This window comes from Poecile atricapillus, chromosome Z (assembly GCF_030490865.1).
Source record: "Poecile atricapillus isolate bPoeAtr1 chromosome Z, bPoeAtr1.hap1, whole genome shotgun sequence".
Taxonomy (NCBI): Eukaryota; Metazoa; Chordata; class Aves; order Passeriformes; family Paridae; genus Poecile; species Poecile atricapillus.
Window position 1 is genome coordinate 31,142,872 of NC_081289.1, and position 24,320 is coordinate 31,167,191.

The 24,320-nt window shown below is 34.9% G+C and overlaps 1 protein-coding gene across 1 annotated transcript in view; it reads right to left on the bottom strand.

Moving 5' to 3' along the window:
• The window catches only part of LOC131572564 (cilia- and flagella-associated protein 54-like), a 101,538-nt gene that overhangs the window by 61,975 nt on the left and 15,243 nt on the right, over positions 1–24,320 (bottom strand). The window contains 17 exon segments of the mRNA XM_058825814.1: positions 528–675; positions 2,700–2,839; positions 3,815–4,000; positions 6,369–6,461; positions 8,704–8,877; positions 12,135–12,256; positions 12,338–12,415; positions 13,219–13,366; positions 14,628–14,756; positions 15,753–15,805; positions 17,541–17,694; positions 18,722–18,856; positions 20,794–20,879; positions 21,516–21,690; positions 21,805–21,917; positions 22,789–22,853; positions 23,879–24,108. Coding sequence (XP_058681797.1) covers positions 528–675; positions 2,700–2,839; positions 3,815–4,000; positions 6,369–6,461; positions 8,704–8,877; positions 12,135–12,256; positions 12,338–12,415; positions 13,219–13,366; positions 14,628–14,756; positions 15,753–15,805; positions 17,541–17,694; positions 18,722–18,856; positions 20,794–20,879; positions 21,516–21,690; positions 21,805–21,917; positions 22,789–22,853; positions 23,879–24,108 — 2,229 coding nt within the window.

The following is a 24,320-nucleotide window of genomic DNA, read 5'->3' on the forward strand; positions in this document are numbered from 1 at the left end:
GCAATAAAACAGGAGGCAAAGCTTGACTATCCAAATAAAAAAGAAAGGGTGTTTTTTGTCATTAACATGCCATTATACTATAAAAAACTCTGAAATAAAATATTAGTATATTAAAACCATGAAACCCTGTTAGAAGTCACATCTTGATTAAGATATATGTATTAAATAGCATAAATGTTTAAGGTTAAAAATTAAAGGTAGATCTTAACAGGACAAAAATAACTATTATTATACTTCTTTCTTATATTATAGTCTACCACCACTGAAGTAAAGAAAAATCCTTCAGTAGGATTTCGGATTGGCTTCGGATTAGGCAATAAGTGATTCAGAAACCATCATTCCAGCAGGATCTGAATAGCCAACAGCTTCTGAAATACTTCAGAAAGAAGGAAATAAAGGCCATGTAACCCACAGAAAATGGAGTATTCTGTAAACAGGATTAGTTGATTGCCACATCTATCTTGCAATATCTTGCAATGATGAAAAAGTAAAATCAAATCCAGTATATTGTTTTAAACCACACATACTTGCTCCTTATAAAATATCTCATTGGAACAGATGGAATCACAGAAGAGTGCTCCTTCCATGACACTGATGTCAGAAACAGCAAATATATTCCTCAAAAAGAGGTGCAAGGTAATAGGAGAAGCCTGAGATACAGCTTTAAAACATAACCTACAAAATACAAAAGCAAAAGAACGGTAAAAGCATGTTAATTATGATTGAAATCTTGCATGCCTGACACTGCATTATAATAAAATGAAGTCTTCAGTTTTAAAATTATGGACAAAAAGGATTAGTATAACTTTTTCTGGAAATAAGAGTTACATATAAAACTGAAAAATTGCTTGAAATTTCTAAATTATAAATGAAATAAATAAAAATATGACTTCTTTTGAAATTGCTATCCACTTTCTACGAATCTATGACTTTTCCTTATTCACATCATCTAATACAGTGAAAGCAATTTTGAACTGTCTTTGAAAACTTCAGATGCTACAGCTCATTTATTTTCAGTCTCCTTTTACACATTGTTCTTCTGTATTCTGATAATGATACAAGCAGTTCTGAAGTCCATTACTAAGTATTACTAACAGACTCCTTTTCAACACTTTTGTCTTGTATTACAAGTCTCAAAAGAATCTCTTTTCCTTTGCTTGCTTTTCTGTCAAGATAATTTTGGTTGTTTTTTTCCTTCACTGGGCACAGAGAGGCATTTGTACTTGCTGTATTTTTTTAATATTTTTGTTACAGGAAAAATCCTATGGTTTTGAAGTATAAGAATTCCTTCCTCTCCTCGATTGTGTTTCCTGAAAAAGACTGAAACTCGAGAAGGAAGATCAAACAGATGCATTCACATACTTGACATTACCAAGATACCACCACCAGGGCTTCTGGCTGGAAACACAGGTTTCTTTCCTTTAGGCTCCCTCTGCTGTCCCTTTAGCAAGTCCAATTTCTTACCTACTGCTCAGTAAAAGTGAAACTGCCCGATACCGCAGCCGTGAGAATCTTCCATGTTAATTGGAAAAAAAATAAAAATAAAAAATAAAAAAGAGGCTTGGCCATAACTGTTAGAAAAGCAAAATCCCTGAAATTGGTTTGCACAGCTGCTTAAAATTTTCTGTCTTTATCTGATTTATCTGAAAATAGACTCATTACAATGTTATCTCTAGGGGTGGATATGTTAAAAAAAAATGCCTATGAAAAAAATATAATGACAAAACAAATGCAGAAAACAGCACAGTGACTATTGCTGCTTTTGTTTCCCAGGCCAGGGATAGATTAAAAAACCCCACACAATCATTAAATAGGATGTGTAGTAATTATCTGCCAGCATCTATGGAGTCCACAGGCTGGGTGCAAATCCCAAGTGCTGCTATGGCATGTAACATCAAGCCCCTTGGTGCATCTCTTTGTCAGCTATCAGACACGTGGTGGCACTTAAAAGGCAGATGGTGAAGTTGATCATTTGTATTCAGTTATATTGGATATTAATTCATTATCAAATCATAAATAGCTGACTTACATATAAAACTATTTTAAAAAATATTTCATGTCTATTATCTCCTAAAAATTCTTTTATCTGGGATTAAATTGAGTTTTGATGTATTTCCAAACCTGAATCTACTGAATTTCAGTAAATGCAACCACAAAATTTTTAGCTGGGCTATGAAAAACTTACATAATTATGGCTGAGCATTTGATATTTTTTCATAAAAGAATTAATTTTAAATATCTCTAAAGCCCTTTAGCATGTGCAAAGATTATTGGCACATTATATAGCCACCCCAAAATAAAATTAGCAAACATTTACCTATTTTGGTTGGTGTTCTTGGCAAAATGTTCAGAGTTTCTGAGATCTATTGCTCCCTTAATTGGAAAGTCAGGAACCCAGTGCATATGATACACTTTGCTCATGAAAATCCATCACACAAAATTAGTACCCACTTTAGAAATATTTCACAATTATCTTAAGAAAACAGCAGCCATTCTAAAGAATTAGGTGTGCAAATGTTAGCAGTTCCATAAATAATAAAAATCCTCAGCTAATTATAATTTTTTTTCAGAACGTTTTTCATATCACAAGCCTGAACAAAATTCCACAACTTGAAATTCTTCTAAATAAAATTTGCACATCTATAATGAGAAAATAATTATAAATAACGAATTAACTATAATTTTGTTTCACCAGTTACCTTTTTTCAGATATAGTCAAATTACTCCTTGCAGAAATAACAGCTGCATTGGGAGGCAGCGAAGAATCCAAAACAAAGTAATCCCACATTGGTGAAAATGCTGCTCTGGCTAATCTAAAGTTGCCCGTCTGATAGGCTACCTACAAAACAAACAAACAATGAGTTGACATGCTCATGAAATAACCAAGCCAAATAAAATTATAGGATAAATAATGTTTCAAACTCCCCACATGTAAATTTACAATTTCTCTAAGAATATTCTGCCATAGTTGAAGAAAATACATGTAGCAACAATTGGATCCTACTAATATTAGAGCAGCTCAGATTCAGTATCAGAGAAAGCAAAGGAGTTCCTTGATTGCTGACCAATGCTCTAACAGCCCTGTGTGGAAAACCTTACAGGCATTGTGCTGAAGTTTTTGAAGGCATATAAATTAATCTAGGTTCATTTTTCTTTTGCTAATACTGAAGGCAGAATGCCCTTCAGTTCTGAATAACAGCATGTAAACTAAGCCAAATAAGTAGGCATAAATTCACGTGGATATATCTTACACTGGACTATTTTAGGAAAGCTTCTAACTGTTCCAAATGATCTCTCTGTAGGGCTAGACAATTTCACTTTCCTCTGTGTCACAATCTGTTTTAAATATCCTTCAGTAAGAACACAGAAAATTATAGTAATCTGACAACCATTGTGGTCTCTCACAAGATACTACAAAACTAATTTCAATATGAAAATGGCTTGACACCTGCTAAGTTCAATAACATTTTTTGTTCCATAATGACTAACAAAATTATTTCTAGCACTTGGTCTCAACCACAAAAATGAAAAAAAAAAAAAAAAAAAAAAAAAGAGAGAAGCAAGAAGTAAAATGCAGACTTTAAAACAGAGATGGGTAAGAAAACCAAGTCCTCTCCACTTAACCTGACATTTCTGGTAATTTTGAATTAAGAATCAACTTACTTAGATATACTATTTTTATGTTAAAATTGTGATTTGTGCTTATCAAGGCAAGAAGGTCTCAAGTTGTTACCAGATGCAGTTTTAGAACGACTGAAAACAAGTAACTACAACCAAATGGAAGTAGGGGTCCATTATCATATTCTAACCCTACCTGAGTTAAATATGCTCGAACAGTAGTAGCAGAAAGGGGTGGATAGGCAAGGATTGGCTTAGTCATTTGGCCAATGGCATCCCCAATAAGTTTTCCATCTGAAGAATATGCTGCGACAGCAAATATGTATTTCTCATTGGCATCTAACCCTTGTACTTCAAAGAGAATTTTCCCATTCGCTGGTATCTAACAATAAAAATATTTTTCTAGTTACACTCACTGTACGTATCAAAAACAAGTCACAAATTCTAAACTTTTATTATTAAACAAACTATTTAATGGTCTTGGATACAATCAAAGTACAATCCAGATTAATAGCATGTCGTATACTAGATTCTTGTATTAAATTCTTGAAAACAATGAGAAACTATGAGAAAACAGTGAAATGATAGGTGAAGCATCAGTTTTCTCTAGAATGCCAACACATATGCAGACCACATAACTTAAGGGAACAGTTAAGTAAAAGGACCTGATGTTTTTCTATGATACTTCTGTCCATTTGAACATTCACACAGTGATTGTCCATGCTTGCAGTCACTGAGCTGAAACATTCTGTCCCTGAACTGCGCTTCCAGACAAAGACCATACTGCTCTCCTTCATACATGCGACCTTCTTGCATCAGATATAGGCAGAGATATATCTGCTCCTTTCAGCACCAGTAAAAGTACTTTGAAGATTGCAAAGCAAACAACATCTTCATTTTTCTTTCAAGTAATTGTATACCTGCACCTCAATATCATGGCTCACTCCTAACAAGATTTTCCACCTTCCTCTCTGTGACCAAGGTGACTTACACAAGGAAGATCTGAGGACTTCAAGGGTCTTGAAACCAGAAACAAGTGCCAGAGATGGAAGGATAACATGAGAATCAGCATCAACAGAATGGTCTTACTCAAACAGTCTGTCCTTCATAAGAAGGCCTCTGAACAACTGAAATCCCTTCAGATGCTGGGGCTGAATCCTGAACCAGCAGACCAGAAATATCTGTACAACAGTCTGAAACATCCCCTTATGCTTAGCTGATAGATCATTTGATCCCAAGAATTCTAAACATTTTTCTTGGAGTCAGCAGATAGAGATTTTGTCTGCAGATCAGCATTTTGCAAAGCATATCCTAAAGCAAACAGAAGTTCCAATGCAGAGGCGTATGGTTAACCTCAGGTCTGTGTGCATCCAGCGCCTGTCAGAGCTAAGAAGGTCAGTGGCTTAGATGGACTACAGCAAATTCACAGAAAAAACAGCTGGCAGTGGGCTGAAAGTCACTTGTCAAGCAGTTAATTCACCTGCTACAGAATGGAATATTGAAACTAACTTGCGAAACACCACATGAAGCTTGGTTTTGTGGATTTGATGATCAGAGTATTAGGAATTACATCATAGCCTCTATTGCCAGTACCTACACACACCTCTTTCCATACACTTTCTTTTAAGGAGAGGCACCATGGGAATAGGTGCAAAGGGGAAGATTCCCTCTCCATCACCAAACACTGTCAGTGTTCACATCAGTGTCTATCAATGCACATACAGAGTTATTGCTTGCAGAGCCAGGAAAGCCTGAAACATCAGGCAAAAGAAGTTGAAATCATTCTTCTGTCAGAAAGCACAAGAGACCTGCCCTGCAAAGAACAGAACTCTTCATAAAGATTTGCAGACATAGAAATTATCACTGAGGTGATCAATGAGGTGTTAGACTACAGAAAAATCTGCTGAAGAGGATATCCTGAAGCTTTCTTCCTCCTTTCCTAAATCATAAAATGCATAGTATTTGGATGGTTCATTGTTGTCATACTGGAGGACAATGCAATAGCAGGCATGAGTGAATGAAAACCAGAACTTTCTCAGTCTGTGCAGAAACACCAGAATATGATCCAAAGGGAACAAAAAAACCTACCTAAAAATGCAAAACCAAACCAACAAAGCAGAAAAAAAAAATCCAAGATGTTTAAATTGTAATGAACAAGTAACGTAGGAGTACTAACACAGTCAACATGATCAGTCATAAGTAATTAAAGATGTAAGGGATGATTCACCATACCACATATTCACAGAATGAAAGGGAAAGAGCATGAACCTAGAAATAAACTGTGTCTGAATGTGAAGGTTATTGAAAAAGTTGTATTATCATGCTGCCAGAATTAAGTAAGGCAATGTCTTGTTTAGAAGAAATAGCTGATAGGTGTTACACAATTAAGAAGAATAATGAATTTTTATCTGTTTAGAACTTTTCTCTTTTTTTAATTCCTGGAAAGAGTAGTGTCTGTAATACACTCTAGAAATATGTCATATACTTTATTTTACTTTTGCATTTCTTAGATATCACTCAAAAACCCATAGTTATAACAAGGTAGAGATTTGTTTAACTACAAGCTTTTGAGTAATTTAATTTCTTATTCAAAAAAGATTCCTGGAAGTTTTTTTTGGTATAAAGATACAAGAGTTTGTCAAAGGCTTAGCCAGTTACATTTTAAAAAACGTGTCAGATAGAAAGATTCAGAGTTGGGGTATTTTTAGAGGAAGAGAGAATTACCTAAGCAAGTTTTACCTCTGTCTTACCTGTTCTCCTGAATTTTGAAGTTTATTGCTATTTAACCTTACTTTTGTATGACTTCCTCCTGCTACACAGCCAAAAATACAGTACCATGAAACCTTTATAGAAAATGAGAACAAAATTAGTTGATGCACAGTATTATTTCCATTTTTTGCCTCATGTAGAATGCACAAATTTTGTGAAAACAATCTCTACAAAAAACCTCAGCTTAGTTATAAAAAAGTATAGTCTCACTGCATTAAAACATCAATTATTTTATTGAGCTGCTATAAAACTAGATATACTACTAGTGGCAATAAAAGCAGATGATTCTCCATTATGCTAACCCCATCTTGAGTTACCCTATTCCTCAAAGCTATCTCAAAGCACAAACTCTACAGGTCATAGATTTAAAATCACCTAGATCCATTATTTGATCCGTTCAATGGTACTCTTCTAAAGCTGGGACTGAGTTCCAATCTAGAAAACTACTTGAAGACAGATCCTTAAAATCAGGCAAAAGAAGTGCAGGTATGACATCCTTTCCTTCTGATGTGCCAACTGCAGAGCTCAGCTTCCCGTCATCAAAGCTACTGAGGCTGCACTCCATCTCACTGTCATCACTGAAGGTACTGAAGAGCATCAGTCCCAAAAGTGAGCTCTAAGGGACCCCACTCATCACCATCCACTACCTGGACATAGAGCCCTCTCTGGCTGTGTCCATCCAGCCAATTCCTTATCTATCGAATGGCTGTTCATCCATCAAATCTGTGTCTTTTCAATCTGGAGATCAGCATGTCATGTGAGACCATATCAAAGGCCTTACAGAAGTCTAAATGTGACATTTGTTGGTGTTCCCCTGTTGACTGTTTTTCACAAGATGTTATTGAAATTGAGAAGATTATTTTCAGCAAATGAGCCTTAAGATCTGAAAATTTCACAGGTATTTTGACTCCTAGTACAAACACTATATTTGTCTAATTAAATCCTAGGCACACATTTATCCTAAGAATAAATACTAAAATCCTAAGTGCTCAGTTAATAACGTCTACATTAAAAAACTAGCTTTCCTGTCTGCTCAACAGCTATGTGCTAACTTCAGAAAAAAAATTTCTTTTAGACTGGGTTCAAATTTTAAGAACAATAATCACACTTCGCCATCTAGTGGCCCAAGATGCTGCATTCACTCTCCTGTCAAACAAAAGTTTGAACACATACGAAAATAAATTAACAACTAAATTTTAAAGGGTTGGGGTTTTTTTCCCATTTTAGAATCAGTAAGGATAAAAATTATAAACTTTTCCCTAACTAAAATATTTTAAATTTACTAATAAAACTGCAATAAAACTGCAGGTTATGAAACAACTGTTCACAGAAACATTCTTGCCACTATTAATAAGATTTGAGTTTCTACTGGGTCTATACACATGGTTATTTGGAAGAAGCTAGCAAAACCACTATGATTTCTCTCAAAAATAACCTGCATAGTGTGTTTTTCATACTTCAGCCTGTTTGAATCCTTTCTGGACAAGGGAAGGAGAATAAGGTGATTTAGAAAAGTCAGAAGGTATTTACCAAGGGCAAATTAGGGCTGACCCCCATGACTGGCCTCTGTGACAAAATTACTTGATTGGCAGAAGAAGGAGAAGGAGGAGATGCCATTTACTTTTCACGGTAGTGCATGGTAGGAGAAGGAAAAAGAAGATCTAAATTGAAGCAAGGGAGACTTCAACTGTACATGGAAAAAAGTTTTCTTTCATGTTGCCCTGTTGGAACACACTTTCCAGAGAAGCTCTCTCCATTCTTGGAAGTTTTCAGAACTGAATGCATAAAGCTCTGAGCAAACTCGCTTAGCCTCACAGGCAACTCCACTTGGAGCAGGTTGGACAAGAGACTTCTAATGCCCCCTACGTCCTGTGACTCTACATGCTCAACAGAAAGTGGATTATTTCCACCTGAACTATGCCACTTCAACATTTCATTAACAGAGACTTCAGTGTGGAACTTTTTTTGCATCGCATGATGCAACAGTCTTGCCTCTCTGCAGAGGGTAACTAGGAAGATAGTTGCAACCCCCAACAAGAAAATTAGCTTTTAGAATAAATAAGTATTAGACAACAGAAGCACCAAGGGACATGATGCATGAGATTAAGAAAGTCTCATGCAAATGTGAAGATCAAAACAGTGAGTCACAGAGGAAAATTGACTCACAGAGGACAAAAAAAGGGATACTTAATTAAGTCAGAATAACATAATCCTCTCAGGAACAAAGAAAAATGTTTTGGTATAGCACTGTATAGCAACTTTTTCTCTTGTGTATGGTTTAGTTATTTCTTATGCAGTCATCATGAAAAACATTACCTGAATATCTGAATCAAATGGGGCTGGTTTAAATGTCATGGAGCAATGTGATCTGGAAAGCAACAGAGGAGGAGGAGGAGTCCTGATGTTTTTCTTGCTTCTCATAGCTTCTTTGAGACTGCGATACAATGCACTTTGTTCAGCTTCAACCTGCTCAATTAAACTTAGTGCTTCCTATGATTGAAATTAAAACAAAAGAGAAAACTATTAAAATATAACAATCAGATTTAAATTTTATACATTATTTTCAAATTCTCATAGAAAATTTCACTGCTACATACAAAACTTTCAGTAGCTTTTCATATTACCCTACATCCTAAATGAGGATGAATGGTACTTTGTGTAAACTCATATATGCAGATTACTTTCAGAATTGGAGAATGCAGGGTTACCTATGAAAGAAGCATATCCAATTTTGGAAGAACCCATAGGAAAAAATAGAGTGATCACATATAATGCTGATAAGCAATTAGTGCCACCCAGGGATTATCTCCAAGAAACAAAAAAGATATCAACTCCTAATTAGGAGCTAGAAACCTAACCTGTGGAATTTCTAGAGGAGCTGTAGAAGCAGTTAGACTGAATTTTTTTGTACTTCAGAAACAGAGGGGAAAAAAAATTAAGTCTACAAATAAAGAAAAAGGAGGAGAATTTGGGTCCAGAAAAGGTAGGGCTAAGCCATTTTCCCCCTGGTTATCTGTAGACAGCTGAAAGCTGACAGCTGTCAAAGATGTGGGGGAACCTTGCATACAATGATTATGTGGCCATTTGGTTGGAGGCTATACTTTTTTCGTACTTGACTGAATAGCAACTTGGTAGGTTTCTTCACCTTGATTTCACTGCCAGTTCAAGAGAAACTTAACATGGAAATCTAATATTAAGAACTTAGTACTTCTATATCTTTACTTGCGGCAGCTGTTCAGCCCATAATAAAGCTAAAAAGGCCAACTCACAGAGATGAACAAGGATTACATTTTGTGTAGAGACAAGAAATTATGCATTCCTACAACTAGAAACTTTATTATTTGAAGAATTTTAGTACCCTAGATGAAGGATTTAGTACTAGACCAAGGATTTAGGCTGAGCTGAGTCTGAAAGATAAAATGAAAAAAAAATTCCAAGTTATTGGTAATTCAGTGACAATCCTTTAATCTTATACCTTAACAGGTCTTTGTCCTCATGTGTTTAGAAGACTACACAATAGTGTGTCAGATCACAGACTGAGTAAGCCTGGAATCTCATATCCAAAAATTATGAAAGGATTACAGGTTTATGGTGAAATGAGTGAAACAGGGAGCTAAGATTTAATAGAACCACTTGCATAGCTAATCACTTTCACAGCCCTACCACTCCACCCCATCCCCTCCCCCTTTAGCACCATTTAGCATCCACCGTAATGGGACATATTACAGGAAGGATACAAGATAAAGAACAAGATATGGAGTGACTCCATCATTCAGCCATTCAACTTTTGCAAGCAGTAGTTTGAAGCTTCACTGCTTCCTTCAAAACTACACTTCTCCATGGCAAGCAGTCCTATGATACAATTTTTAACTGAAAGTATCATGGACTCATACTTGTCTGAGGACATATATCTGGTAACCACAAGGGTGGCAATGCTCCCAGGTTGAATAAAGATGGCGTTGTGACTGAGAGTGGTGTCACTGCATGACCTGTACTTCAGTAATTGTAGAACTTGGAAGATAATAAACGTGGCAGTGTTGCAAGATGAGCAAGACTAATCTTGCAGCTGAGGAAGCCAAATGTCATCATGAAAACCCCAAATGCTTGAACTGTGATAAAACACATTTTATCCTTGCCTCTGTCACGGACTTGCACCATGGTATTAACTTAATCACATTATTTCAATTTTACAACTGGCCCATGACAACTACCAGTGTATCCAATTCTGTAAAAACTTGGATAACCAACCAGACATATAGGACAGGAAGAACGAATTAAACAACTGTGAAAGAAATAATAAAAATGCACAGCAGTTAAGCAGTTTGATGTAATTGAGTAAACACATATGACTCAGAAGCTTCCATATTCTACTCAGTTGTTTACTGCATGAGAAATGGTTATTTGTATGCTTCTCAAAATAAAATAAACTGCTTCCTATTTTGCTAAATAATAAAAACAGATTTGTAGGATATTGTGCTGATTACAGGAGAAAAGACCAGAAGATGCAAGTAATTCAATATAAAACTCTACCAAAAAAAAAAAAAAAAAAAAAAAAAGCAAGAAAATAAAAGTACGGATTTGCTGTTTATTAAGTGAGTACCATCCACCTCAAGCAGTAAAATTAATTGAGCTTATAATTAAATATTTCATCATAAAATAAATGTCAAAGAGATCATGCTAAGTTTGTCCAGACAAAATTAATTCCAGTATTTTCTGGAAACTACCTGCAGATATATTTTTTTATCTACATCTTTCTTGGTGAAAAGTGCACAGAAGCAAAATGTAGTGAAGAACATTTTTGACAGGTAAATGTTTGCTTGGGATAACCACATATTTCTTGGGAATTGCTTGTAAGTCTTTACTGGTGAATACAGTTACAACTTTCATACTGTATCACAGCATCTGATATGATATTCATAAATAACACATATTTTACAAATATATGAGATATTTTTAATGTATGCATTTTCTGATCCAGTTTTTGCATTCTTCTGATGTAACAAATATATGTATTACTTATCATGCTTCCAAATTTGTGGCACTTAAAAGAAAAACAATTTCTAGTAACTTCTTGTTTAAAATACTCTTTTATATATGACATATTGAAAATTGCAGATACTGTTATCTGTTATAAAGGCTATAAAGAAACTTCAAGCCCTGTTGATGAGCTTTTTCATGGCAATTTTCATGGGCAGATGCTGGCACAAAGGTCAATGGAAATACTGTCATTGACTTCAAAAGACTGAAACAAATCCAGGAAGACTCTGCTTTTAGCTCCAATAGATTCCAAAATCCCAATATATAAACTGTTTTTTTAGAATGAATAAAATAAAGTCCATGTCATCATCACCAGCTAAAGCATTCTAAGACTTGAAGATCTTGGAAAAAGAGCAGTGTCGAAGATTACAGTAAGGAAACCTGAATGACATTTTGGCAACGTATAGGTTCATAACTGCAAAGCGCAGGAGATAAAATAGGAAGGAAGGAAAGATCTAATCTTCTCTCAGGTTTCCTGAAATTTGCATGTATGCACAAAATTTGGGGATGTGCCCTTTCTTTGTTTTAAGGTCACTTTACTCTTTGAAACTTCTCCAGAAAAAATTGACAATACAAGTTAAAAACACACAATGACCCTCAAGTTCCTTCCATTTTTGTTTTTATAAAAAGTAGTATTACGTGTCTTAATTACATAGAACATGAAAAACTGTGCTAATGGTAAAGTATTTCTATCATAAAGTTCTTATTACCTCCAGTAGCTGCCTTTGGGAAGCAGTAGTTAACTCTTCAGGGAACTTCTGTGCAGCCTTTTGCATCAAAAAGATTGCTCTGGATAGCTTATTCCTTTTAATTTTTTTCATTATAAGTTCCTCTAAAAAACAGATATTTTAAGATATTTATGAAACAGTGGCAATAATTTATTATACTTCTAAAATCTTAAGTAATGTCTTACCTGATAAATACTGGAAATCTTCAATATTCTTTTCACGAGACTTACTAGACTTAAGACGTCTGTCAACAACTTGAGTACCTGTGTAGGATGGGAATATTGAGTTATTTTGATAGTGCTATTGCAAAAAAATTGAGTGATAGGTTAATACGTAGTTTTATAGTAAAGCTCTGCTCTGTTTCACATTCTTTTCTTTGGTTCAAGTAGAACTTCTTGTACAGATCATGCCACTAAAAATACTCCATCCTCCTGTCTACATTTTTAGTAGTTATATTAACACCACAGAAAAAGAGAGGTTTGATCATAGGGAGCAGGGCACAATGTAGCTCTGCAGTGTCAAATTAATACTAGGTTTTAATTTTAAAAAACCAAAACAACACTAATAATGAGAGAAAAAGCTGAGTTTTTTTCAGAAGCCATTTAGCAAAAGTGGAGTATCCGTTGACTGGAAAGATAAAGAGACAACTTCACAGGAGTAGAAGTTCAAATTACCAAGAGCACTGAATAAAATATTTAAGTCATTCTCTAGAGAGAAAATTAGCATTACAGAAAAAAAAATCTGCAGAACATCCCCCGATTTTTCTTTACTGGCATTATAAAACTTAATATTATAACTAAAATACAACAACTGTCTAGGAATGAAATCCATTAATTGCAGTGAAGTTTAACTGCCATTGGCTGAGTAAAGGTTGGAGACCAGTATCATGTAAATCTAAATTCTGCAAATTCAGTACAATATTTCTGGTACATAAATTATATATAAACTGCCAAAACATCAGCTCCTCTCCAGAAAGCAGATACTCCTTTACTTCTTAGTACTACAGAATATCTTAGCAAAAAGGCTCTAATCAAGTCATGAAGATTTTTTAACTACTGAAATCTACCTTGTGTAATTTTAAGAAGTTTCACAGCTACTCGATGTTGGGCCTGAATGAGCTCCAAGTGTAAATCTGCTACAAAACCATTATCTGTTCCTGTTTTACCATCACCACATCCCAGAACAGAATTCAAATTCTGATCATTTGAGTCCACCTAATGAATAGGAAGTGACAATTAAGTAAATACAAAATTCCATTATTTAGCTTACTGCATTTTTCTGGATATTGATATTATTTCAGTAAACTGACAAAACTGAAATTTGTCATATTCGTGTAATAGGCAGTCAACCAAGAAAGCATGGAAAGGAGAGTGACCAGCCAGAGAGAGCACAGATAATTGACAAAGAGAACTAGACAGAATCTGAGATTCAATAGAAAACTGGATCAATAATAAAGACAAAACCGCAAAAACTATCTTTTACTGTGTTACCAATCCACAAAACAAGTATCATATTGATATAGAATGAAAATATTTAGAAAATTTGAACTCACATCAAGAACAAACATTTATTTTAATAATAAACAGTTGCAAGCAATAAATATGAACAGGATTTCTGCTCTTATTTTATACAATATATGATATATAATATATTATATATATTATAATTATTTCAAAATAAAATGTTAAAGAAAGCCTAAAGGAATTCACAGTCTATTACTGAAAGAGAAAAATGCTCTTTCAACTCATGCTGGCTTTGGCTTAGGCAGAGTTAGTTTTCTTCGTAGTAGCTGGTATGGAGCAGTGGTTTGGATTTGTGCTGGAAACAGTGTTAATAATGTCAGAGATGTCTTCATTACTAATGAGCAGTGCTCACACAGCCTCAAGGCTGTGACAGCACTGCTTCTCACACCACCTCACCAGAGAGGAAGCACAAGAAGTTGGGAGGAGGCACAACCGAGGCAGGTGATCCCACTGACCAAAGGGATATTCCAGCCCATACAACATCACAGCCAGTACATAACCTCAGGGAAGGAGGAAGGGACAGATGTTCGAGTGACAGCATTTGTCTTCCCAAGCCACCCACGCTACATGTGATGGGGGCTCCTGGAGTTGGCTGAACACCTGCCTGATGTGGGAAGTGGTGAATTAATTCCTTGTTTTGCTTTTGCTTTCCCCATGAAACCATCCTTATCTCAACCCATGAGTTTTCTGGCTTTTACCTTTTCTCCAGGACACTGAGGGACTGGCTGAGCAGCTCTGTAGGGCTCAGTTGCCAGCTGGGGTTAAACCACAACACTAATACACAGAGATATATTTTTTTTTCTATTCTCTTCTTACGTGGGCAAGGAAGATGAGGTACATTTGATTGTGCTAACATTTCTAAATAAAATTAATTTCTAAATAAATTAAATTTGTGTCATCAAAATATATTACTGATAGATTTTGTTGCAGCGTAGCTTTTTGTAAATTTTACCTTTGTACAGCAGTTGTCAAATATCGACTTTCCATCTGGTAAAAGGGTCATTAACCGAGATGTGTTCATGTCATTAATTGCTTTTTCAAGAATTTCATAAGCAATTTTTAATTGTTCTGTAGGTGTTTTCTGAAATGAAAATGTAAACACATTTCCTTAGATAACATAAAAACCTATAATATAGACTATCAAAAGTAATGTGCTTTTCTTCTTAGCTGTTGAAGTTTAAAACTGTCAGATTATCTTTACATAGGTACAGCTCCTCATACTTCGATATACTAATATCAATGTTTTAAATTTCAAGTAGGACTGAAATAAAATCAGCTCAAAAAAAAAAACCAGAAAAAAAACCCCAACAAAACAAAACCACAAATCAAAAGCAAACAAAAACCCATTAGAGTTAGCCTATAGCAGAATGAAACCAAACTTAAAGAATTAAATCGAAACCATAGTACTTGCAATTTTTCAATAACCCATTAAACACTACTAAGAAAACACAGTGTTTTCAGGAAACACCACCTTTAAGTAGACTGTCACTGAACTAAACCTTGTCCATGTGTGTAAGTATTAAGACACGTGACTGACAAACCCCCCAAATCCTCAGACTAACACGTATCATTTGTCCTTAACATGCTTTAGTAAGCCATTTGATTGGACAATTCTAAAAAGTGCTGAACAAAGCAAGGAAATTCTGAATTTCATGTATTCCCCATAATCCTTCCAAAAAGAAGGAAACAAAAACACAACCCAAAGTATTTTCCTAAATTAAGCAAGAACTAAAATTCCTACCATCCTAATAAAATGTGCTATTAAACCATTCAAGGCTGGTACTACAGACTGGCATAATAAAAAGGTATACAGTGGAAATTACTATGCTCATGCTGTAACAAAGCTTTCAAATATAATCTCTTCCAGAAAAAGGATTGATAAAAAAGACTCAGAGAAAATTTTCAAATTTTATTTCAGCTAAAAAAGTATCTTTGCTTTTTTCCTCTGCACTAGAAGGATTTCATTAAACATTTCATCTTTGTAAAACTAAATACAAAATTCTATGAAAAGCTTCAAGCAGAAGTATTCTTATTCTATTCAAAATCAATGTATCAATTAAGATAAATTGGACGTTACCATCAGTATTTCAGGCATATCACAGGTTTCATCTTGAGAAAGAGAAGCACTTCCTCCTTCTTATAGGGAGAAAAACAGAAGTGAAAAATCAAATAAATCCAGAAAATTTTAGTACCATTTGATCAGCTCTATTAATAATTTCAGAGTCTGGCAATAATTCTGTTCTTCAGTGTTTGACTATGAGAGGTAACAATATTGTTTCTTGAAGAGCTTTCAAGGGCTTAGACACACAGCGATGTATATGTACAGTTATAGTAATACAGGATATTATTAGCTAATACTGTTGTATTTTAAAGGCACCATAGCCATGTCATAACCAAGCTACTGAAACTAGGACTCATTTTGTAGTTCCTCATATTTTTGTAGCATTCATATAGCAATTCTCCATTTTGAAATCAACTCAAACCTATTATCTAATTCATAGTTAATTTCACTTATAGAAGGATTTTTAGGAATAGGAGGTCATATTATTATGACAGATATTATTTCATTTTAATATTTCTTGAAACAGTATTATCATTCTTTTAAAGTTTGCTTTGATTGTTTAAATTACATTAATTTATGAAGAAAGCATCCAAACTTATGTTTCCCTCTTCAAAACAAGAAAAACCATTTATTTAGTTCTTGGTTAAACCATCTAATTTCATTTTTTTGATGAAATAAATTATTTTTTTCGCCTTTCAGAGGAACAACCTTCTAGTCACTCCTTGTGCCACTTTTGCATGCTTGTTTTTGTTTGTTCACTGTCTCTTCCTCATAAAAAAGAAAATTTGTATTCACTCAGCATTCACTCAGTAAATAGGTTCTTTTCAGCACCGGCACATGCTTGACTGTCAGCCTATTTTGACCAATGGCTCCTACCTATTCAGCTTTTTTTTCCTCCAAAAAGACATATTTAAACTGAATGAAAAAGTAAGAGTGCTACAATGAAGACTCATTTAGCCTGCCTGAGAACCTTATGATCTAAGTAACACCACCAAAACCAATACCTACTCGACCTTAATAAGTAGTAGTTTCCCAAGATTTTTTTATTTCCAAAAGTGCAAAACTATTATAATTTTTTTCTGTTTCTAGATATGGTCTAATAAGATCCTTAACATTTACTCTCTAGTTACTGTAAGACATTTATAAGAATTATGATTCATATTCCAAAATACACAACAGAGGGCTTTCAAATTATGTCTAAATATTCATGTTTTACAACATTAGTCAGGTTTTGAAAGGAAATTTGTTTACTGTGATTGATTAACATATCCCAGTAATGTCAGCCAAGTTCAACTTCAAAAACAATTGAATTACTATACAAAAATCAAGAATACATAGAGAAGAAAACCAAACTGATTACTCAATAAATGCAAAAGCTTCAGTATGACCTCAATATTTTCCCCTTTAGCCTGCAACTAGTCAACCAGCATTTGAAGGCTCCAAATTAGCAACAGCACGTACTGCCTTTTGCGTAGCCCATATTCAGAGAAAACAGCAGTGATCTGAGGCTACTCTGAAGGGGCTAAGAGACATGTAGAAGACCTGTGAGGAGAGTCAGTAATAAGAGATGTAATTCAAAATGGGGTTATTTCAGTAGAACTGGAAACGTAAGGAAAGGAATCATAAATCCTTGGGAAAATAGGTTTCATTAGCTCAAATAATGGGTGAAATTTTGTGTGAAAAATACTGTCCTTCCACTCTCAACAATGTCTTTACAGTATTTTTTTAATTTGCATGTTAGTCAGTTTTCAGCTCAGAAAAGTTCCAATCTTAAAAGCCATTTTTGAAAGAAAACTCAATTTTTCTTACCTTCTTTTTCCTTAGATACAATTGTAGAATCAGCTACATTTTCCAGTATTGCAGCTAGACATAAGGTTATCTCTGCAAACATTACATTAGTGTCTGCTATGTTGCTCTTCTTAATTATTTCATTCACTATCCAGAGTATGTGAACCCACTAAAAATGATGGAAAGGGGTAGAAAAAGAATCAAGATGGAGATAAATCAAAATTTTGGAAGACATTTATGTATTACAGAGGTAGACAGGGTTTTGCACTCAAAATTGTTTAAAAATATTCACAAGCATGCACACAACTTGTTTCCTGGATCTGCCTTCTTTTTTTAAATGTCACCAGACTAAGATGCTGAATTATGCTGCTCCATAGACCCTGTTCCTTCAGACAGCAGACTTTTTTTATTTTAGAACATTATTATTCCTGCCAATCTTTTTGGAAAGTTTTATGAATGTTCTACAGCCATAAATTTAATACCTTCCTCTAGTGCAGTAAGCCTTCCAGTAGATTTGATTACATGTTTCTCATTTATCTCCATATCTTCCCACTTAAAATCAGAATAAAAGAGACCCAAACGCTACGGTTGTACATACAGAGGAAAATAACCATACACTACCTTCTGGGGAAGTTCCAAACAATTTTGCTGTATAGAGTCACAAAAATAACTCCTCCAGAAACTGGCTGGTTAGCACCAACTGGCAGCCCAGCGAGCCCGTTTCACCAAGAGCCTCTCACCCACAGAACAAATTCAAGGTAAGGCTGTGCCTCCATCCAGTGGGCTGAATACTATTCTACTATTGACTCCCATCTCCCTTAAGTTGTATGGTTTTTGGCACTTTCTTCAACTGACCTAGGGAAGTTTCCTGAAATACATTGGTATTTTCTGCCGCAACATCTTAAATTCTTCTTCTTACATCCTGCCCAAATGTTTTCACTAACTTAGCTTCTTACCACCATGGCCCACTGGCAGACAGTGGGTTACTTTACTTTACTTTATACTTGGAGAATATTTTGGTACTGGCTTATGTGAGCACAGTGTGTTCAAAGTGTGTATAAATTGATATTTTTTAAGAAGATTTATCTGCATTTTACCATAAGAAAAGGTACTTAGACTGGATACCAGTATTTCACTGCCTTTACTATTACAGACTGCATTCACATTAAGAGAAATACATTATAATGAAGGAGTACTTGGTAAGCTTGGTGTTTGTGGATATATTCTAAGCAGTCACTTCCACTCATTTGGATTTGCTGAAGGTCTGTTTTACACTTCTGCCACAAACACATTACTACATCAACAAGTATTTCTTTGTCAGGATGGACACTCTGGAAAGAAAAAACAATATAATTGTGGAAACAGGTAGGCATATAAACACACAAATAGCCCAGTACATGAACAGTCCCAACATTTTCCAACACAAGTAAATAAAATATGTCACTTTCCTATAAGGGATGACAACATTTTGAAAGCTTTAGAAATTTGTTTTAAAAATAAGTTCTGGTAGACCACCCTAGCTTTTCTTCTCTCAACAAAATAAGTGGGTTTAGAGGTCTGGGGAGTTGGAGTTTTTTTTTGTTTTTTTCCATTGGCAAGCTCTTAAAAGTAACACAGACAAGAAAATCAGTGAGGTGAAAATTACATGAGAGAGCAAATTAACTATAACGCTGAAATCAGTAGAGTCTGGAAAAAACTTTATTTTTGTTGAAGTATTTAAATATTTTCAGAAGAAAATCTAAATTAATAGTTTCATTTTGCTTGACAGAGTACTTCCATAGGCTGTTGGTGCATCTGAGACTATGAAGCAGTGAAAAACAAACAACTAGAAAAAAATTTGGACTGAAATATCTAACAAGTGAAAGAAATGTTAAACCCTACCTGCATCTTGCAAAGAGAATAATTAACAAATTCAAAACTCTAGTCAGTTAACCTCCTAATTAACACTTTTTAAAAGGCAATAGAATCCATCTATGTGTTAAAGACATTCTCAACAGTGAGTAAGGATCAGTACACATCTTTATCACTAGTTACAGCAGAGCTGAATCAGCATCTCAGATGCAGTGAAACCTGATATATCCACACTATTTATACTCTCATCTATGTTTGAGCACAAGATTTATGGGATATTGATAATGAAACTGAGGGGAGAAGAAAAGGGGAAAAATGTAAATCAAAATTATTTTTGCACTGTTTTGGTGGCAGCAAGCTGCTAGATTGCCTCAGCTACATATCATGTAACTTCACCACCAGTGAATGCTCTGTTAATCAGGGGCGAATTTGTCTTTCCTCTCTGGACAAAAGATCAAGAAGATTTGCAGGAAAGTGTAGAGGAACAAGTAGAGTTTAAATCCAGATAACTGCCTCCATACAGAGGTCACATTTAAAACTGACAAATCATGGTATCTAAAGGTATCTGTGGGGTACCTCACAGGCAAGGTACTTTGACTAAATATAAAATACACCAAAGCTAAAAAAGTGTGTGCTCCAGTTACACCCAAATTGTGGCAGTATTCAAATTACATCTAAAAAAATTTTTGCAGTTAAGATATATGCCATGTTATCAGAATAGGTTTTTTCTAAGGAAAAAAATTCATTAGTTGTTTGGATCACAAACTATTTTAATATAAGTGCTAGTAGTGGAGACATTGCACTGTAATTTCTTCCCCTCCCAGTAGCACAATAAGGGAAATCTCAGTTTGAGCAAGTAAAAGTGGTTACTCTGGGAATAAATCATCAGATACATAATGGGCTTAATTCCACAGTGGAGACTTCAGCACAGAGTCCCACTCTCACTGGTTTTCTTGTTGCTGCTGCTTGTTTCAGTTCTTTGCAGTGAGAATTGACCTTAAATTGCAGACATAGTGCTGTTAAAAAGGTATTATCATTCCGTAGGGTAACTGCCCCCATTTCTATAAATATTGCAGAACGGTTTTCCACAGCTGAGCATATTTGCCCACCTAAATCTAACGTATGTAAAGAAATTTGATCTCTCCTTTATTAGCTGAAACATGCAATCAGCCCTTTGGTCTTCCAAATAAATTTAATACCTAATAAATATTTTTAAAGTAACTGATTACAGAGAATTTTAGAACAAATATACCATTTTTTTAAATCACAAACTAAAAATATTCATGAATACATTTTTCACTTTTTGTATTCTTGCAGTTTGTTAGTCATGCAATTGATTCCTTTGATCTTCAATTATATGCATTCATTACAGACTAAGTGATACATTGAGAAGAAATGTCTCAAATTCTGTTATTACCTGCTCAGATGTGGAGATACAGGAAAACGCTGTTGTTGCCAGAATTGTAATATCATGAAAAGGATCTTCAGGCTTTAAGGATTTCTCTACACTCAACATGTATAATAAAAAATGGAGAAAAAGGAAAGGCAAGACATCATATCTAATTTAAAAACTAAGTTTGAAAATATATGAGTCAACTAATTTACTAATATAAACCAGCAGATAACATGGTCTAAGAAACAGTAAATTCAGAGGGGGACAGATAATTCCAAGTTTATTCACTTCTGTGAAAATGAGCATTTCTATTTTTAGGAAACAGAAAGTTTTCAAGATATATTCAGGTTTTTGATTGTCATAGAATGAAATTGCAGTTGGTCTAACAAGTTTTTCTTGCTTCTGTGTAAAGAAATTTTGCATAAATTAAGCGTAAGAACAGACAAAAAAAAGCCCCTCAAAGATGTGTTTCACTTTTTCCCTGAAAACTTGCCTGAAAACATTCAATCATTTTGCATCTTTGGTTATAACCAGACACATGTTTAACATATATCATGCATTTTTAAGGGAAATCATATAAAGTCATATTTTGACAAATGAAAACTGGAAAAAATAGGTAGCATTTTCTCCATTGCTACTTTTTGTCATAGACTACTGCATGAAACATATTACATTGTTATAAATAATAAACAAAACCTCTTGCTGTAAAAATATTTGAAATTCAAACGCAATTATAACTGAACAACACTCACTTCTAATTGTCTGTGTCTTTTCAGAACCTTGAAGTGTGCTGTCTTCTTCGCTATTATCATCAGTAACAGAAAAACTACGTTCAAATTTTCCTGGGAATACTAAAGGTTGCATCAGTGCAAGGAGTTTGAGTTCTATTTCAGCTTTCTTCCATGTTGGGTCATCTTGAGTCTAATTGAGAGGGAAAAAAACATAGAAACTGGTCATTAAAATATGTATTTTGCATACTCCTTACCCTCATAGGAAAAGACCAACTAAAGAATATCTCAATCATATCCAGATTACCTGAAGAAAATTATTAACAAATTCAAGCGCAGAATAAAACACGTCCCACTCTTCATAGCTGAAAGCTAATTTTACAAATTTCACAGCAGCATCTCCAGACACCCCTTTTTGTCCTGCAGTGATGACAAAAATATTTTCTTTGTTTTACATATATGTATTCAGAAGTTTATTGAAAGTTTAATTTAATTTATTTTCATGATTTGGGCATTGATAAATACAAAACATTTTTCAGCAGTCAGCATAATCTTGAAGGATGTTTTAATAACTTTACAAGAAACAATAGTTTTATCTTTTCACTGTAATGTCTAGGCTTACAGACTGCTTTAATGATGAATCTGCAACCATAGAATCATATAGGAAAAGACCTCCAAGATAATCAAATCCAAAATTTGAACAAATACCAGCATGCCCACTTGACTATATTACATTGTCGTGTAACATTCAAAAAAGGCTCTACAATTATTGATATTAACATACCTGTGTAAAGAACACCAAGGATTTAGTCCTTGCTGTTGCAGGAAGAGCTTATCACCCTGTAAAGACCCTTGCTATCCAAAATTTGGGTTAAAAATTGCATGTAAACACATACAATTTATTTCAAGACAGGTAAACATTTCTCCTTACTGTGTCAGAAAATGCTCGTATACACATAAGGAGCCTATTTTCTCACTTTTCAAGTTTACCCAGACCACAGTAAGGCAGAAAATAGACCTCCTGGTCCTTGGAACTCTCAGCAATTTTTTAGCTAATATATTCAGCAGTCTTCTGTAGTCCTAATAATATGCCACACTCACTGTCATGAGTTGGAAGGTACCCACAAGCTTGATCAACAAAGTCCAGCTCCCAGCCCTGTACACAACCACTCCAAGAGGACACCATTTTGCACACTCTTTATGTATAGAACTAACATGAAAATTAATTCTGTCCACTAAGCATTTACATCACTGGGTTAAAGAAATCCTTTGAAATTCAAAGCTAGCTTACCTGTTAGCATCAACTGCAGAAGGGTAGATGATGGATTAATTATACCAAAATTACTGGTGTCATTGCTCTCTCCACCTTCAACATATAAAATTATTAAATCAATTTATAATTTATTTGACTTGTTAAATTTTAATTAGCCAGTAATCATGCCAAGAAAAATATCCTTTTGAAGTGTACTTAGTCTCTATATATCCTTTTACTGACAAAATACCTCTATACCCAGGACTATATTCAGACCAGCAAAAAAAAAAGTGTGGAAGGAACCATCAGGTCCAGTGTTTTTCTCAAGTTTTCACATCTAACTTCAAATAGATTTTTTAAGAAAATAGAATACATCAAATACCATGGTACTCTGACCTTGCCTGGCTTCTCAACCCCCATCCTGCTGCTCTCTCACTCATGCTTCACAACAGGACAGTGGGAAAAAATATGATGGAAAGCTCATGGTTTAGACACTCCCAAATAAATAAAGAAAATAAAGCTGTGACTGCAAATGAAGAAGAAAAGGTAATTTATTCACTATTTCCCATACGTGGGCAGACACCCAGCCACCTTCTGGTAAGCAAGGCTTCAGGATGTGCAGCAGTTGCTTGGGAAATCCCCCCATCCTTTCCCTTAGTCACAGATGCTGCTGCTGAACTGGATAGCTTTTGGTGTGGATCAGCTGTTTGGTGAGTTGAGCTATGTTCTCTCCCAGCCTCCTGCCCACCCCCAGTATAGCGGCCTTTGGGGACGGGAGGGTTGGAGAGACAGCCTTGAGGCTGTGCAATAACTGCTCAGCAGTAGTGAAAACACTATGTGTTAACAACAATTTTAGACAAATATATGGCACAGTAAAGCCTGTAAAGACCACTACAAAGATAATGAACTCCAGTTTACTTAGAAAATAGATGCATAAACTGCTGCAGATTTTTACTGAATATAATAGACCATGGAGATCAAACCAGATTTTTACCTTCTATTACGTGAAGATAAGAAAGACTACCTGTTTTCATAGGTGCTGTTGTTATCAATTAAATATATACCTTCAGGCTCATTCTCTTTTTTTTAATAGAAAAAATAAAATAAAATGGAGTTCCAGACTCCCCACCTACACTGGCTTTGCTTCTTTAAGCTGTTACCTGAGAGGATTTCTAGGCCTGCGGAAAAAAGCTCAGAAGTGACAACATGGATTTGAATTTCATCAGGAACAGGAGGATGAGGGGGCAATAGATTCCTGCTGCTATCAGACAGTGCTTCCAGGATGGCAAGGAACTGAGCTGCAGCACCATCAAACATTTCCACCAGCAGCCGCTCAGTAGTTGTGCGAGGCCATGACAGCTAAGTAAGAAGAGGTAATTTAAGCCTTGTGACATCTAAACTTGCAATAAAGCAAGATTTTTTTCAAAACATTTCTCCATCAGAAAGTAAGTACATGTTCAAAACAGAAAATAACATACTGTAAAATATATATCACTGTTATTAATGTCATGCTTCAAAGGCATAGCAAAGCCTCATGCTAAGCAGGTACAGTACTTAGACTAATCAATTCA